Source organism: Nicotiana tabacum, chromosome 8, assembly GCF_000715075.1.
Source record: "Nicotiana tabacum cultivar K326 chromosome 8, ASM71507v2, whole genome shotgun sequence".
In the NCBI taxonomy this organism is placed as follows: domain Eukaryota; kingdom Viridiplantae; phylum Streptophyta; class Magnoliopsida; order Solanales; family Solanaceae; genus Nicotiana; species Nicotiana tabacum.
In genome coordinates, this window is record NC_134087.1 from 115,234,914 (window position 1) to 115,236,927 (window position 2,014).

Here is a 2,014-nt window from a genome sequence, read left to right on the forward strand (position 1 = left end):
AATTGTAAGTATACAAAATTTTCATCGAAAACACTCTTCAGTTTATAATATTATCAAATATAGTTTTCATTAAAATAACTTTTGTCGTATGAAATAAGTATGTTTTCCGGGGGCAAAATTAACAATATACAAGGAAAGCCTATAATAATACTATTTAAAACACGGGATGGACTTTGTGCCAAACTTTAACTTCCACTCTGGTCTGGCCCCCCAATACTTTTGACTTGCCAGTCTGCCAAGTTATCATATGCACATATAAATACCTCCCTTTTCCTCTTTCACAATCTCCGCAACAAAACTGAGAAAACAACAATTAACGAAAGAGATCGGGCCGCTGAAATATGTCTTGCACGGTCGCTATTTCAAACTCGCCGGTGTTCTCGCCGTCTAGAGTTCCAGTACCCGCTTCCTCTTCTCCGTCATCGCCGTTACGGATTCTTCGTCTTCAGAAGCCTTTACCAAGTTCCCTTATTAGAGCTTCGCCCGATTCTACTTCTCCTACGGTTTTGAAGAGGAAGAGACCGTCTAGGTTGGATGTTCCTGCTTTTTCTATGAGTTTCGGGAATATTCCGGCCACTCCAGCTGCAGTCGCAGATTTCATGGAGGCTGAGGGCGATGGATATTCTGTTTGCTGTAAAAGGGGAAGGAAAAGTGCAATGGAGGATCGTTACTCTGCAACAGTCAATCTTCACACAGATTCGAAACATGGCGTTTTTGGTATATTTGATGGACATGGAGGAGCAAAAGCAGCAGAGTATGCAGCCGAGAATTTGAACACGAACATCATGAACGAACTAGGAAATACAACAACAGATGATGAAATTAAAGAGGCGGTGAAAAACGGTTATTTGAAAACAGATTCTGAATTTCTAAACCAACAAGTTCGAGGTGGATCGTGCTGCGTAACTGCATTGATCCGAAATGGCAATTTAGTAATATCCAATGCCGGCGATTGTCGTGCTGTTGTGAGCAGAGGAGGGGTTGCTGAGGCATTGACTTCTGATCATCGGCCTTCACGAAAAGATGAGAAAGATAGAATTGAGGCTTCGGTAAGCAGCTTGACGAATTTAGTTACCTGTCATTACCTTTTAAATGACTAAATATTTTGCATAGAACTTAAAATCTTTGATTGACTTTGAATATTGGCTGATCTTTTTGTGCTTTGTGTTATGTAGGGTGGCTATGTAGATTGTTGTCGCGGCATTTGGAGAATTCAGGGATCTCTTGCTGTATCAAGAGGTATTGGAGATCAGTGTCTTAAACAATGGGTTACAGCAGAACCTGAGACTAGGATTCTTGGACTTAATCCTGAACTGGAGTTCTTAATCCTTGCATGTGATGGTTTATGGGATAAGATTAGCAATCAGGAAGCAGTAGATATTGTTCGGCCTTTGTGCACTACGCAGCAGTCATTGCCAGCCTGTAGAAAGCTAGTTGACCTCTCTGTTTCGCGAGGTTCTGTTGATGATATAAGTGTGATGATAGTTCAAATGGGGAGATTCTGTTGACGGAATTCCCCCACTAGGCTAGGAAGAAAACAAATCTTTCTTTACTGGCTCGGCTCTCACACGGTTGTTAGCTAGAGATTATTACTAGTATGTAATCTCAGATTCTTTATGGGCAAAACCCCTTTTATCCATTTGCTCGTTAGACAATATTTATTTTACTTCTGATCTGATATGTACATCTTTTGATCTTGGCAATTTGCATTATATGTAAGAGTTTCTTGTCTTTCAATTCCGGTACATCATTTTTCACTTGCTTAACATATTCATTAGTTCCCCCCCCCCCCCCAACCCCCAACCATGGTGTTTCAACATTCATTGTTTTTCAAATATGTTACTAGCTGAGTTATTTCAACAAAATTGACGATGCAGCCGATTTTAATGACTCATTACCTGCTTGTATATGATGTTCAACAGGTGCACCATTACATTACATTAAAGACCAAAGCAATAAGTTAAAACAAAAGTAAAAAAAAAAAAAAAGGTTAATAATTGCAGAATTATTTTTG

General features: G+C 39.6%; 1 protein-coding gene across 1 annotated transcript; it reads left to right on the forward strand.

Annotated features, from left to right (window-relative positions):
* The first annotated feature begins 276 nt into the window (after positions 1-276).
* LOC107793258 (putative protein phosphatase 2C 25) lies at positions 277-1,737 on the forward strand. The gene is made up of 2 exons (XM_016615584.2): positions 277-1,049; positions 1,176-1,737. Exons 1-2 carry the CDS (start codon positions 342-344, stop codon positions 1,506-1,508), a joined length of 1,041 nt encoding a protein of 346 aa, XP_016471070.1. The 5' UTR covers positions 277-341; the 3' UTR covers positions 1,509-1,737.
* The last annotated feature ends 277 nt before the right edge of the window (positions 1,738-2,014 follow it).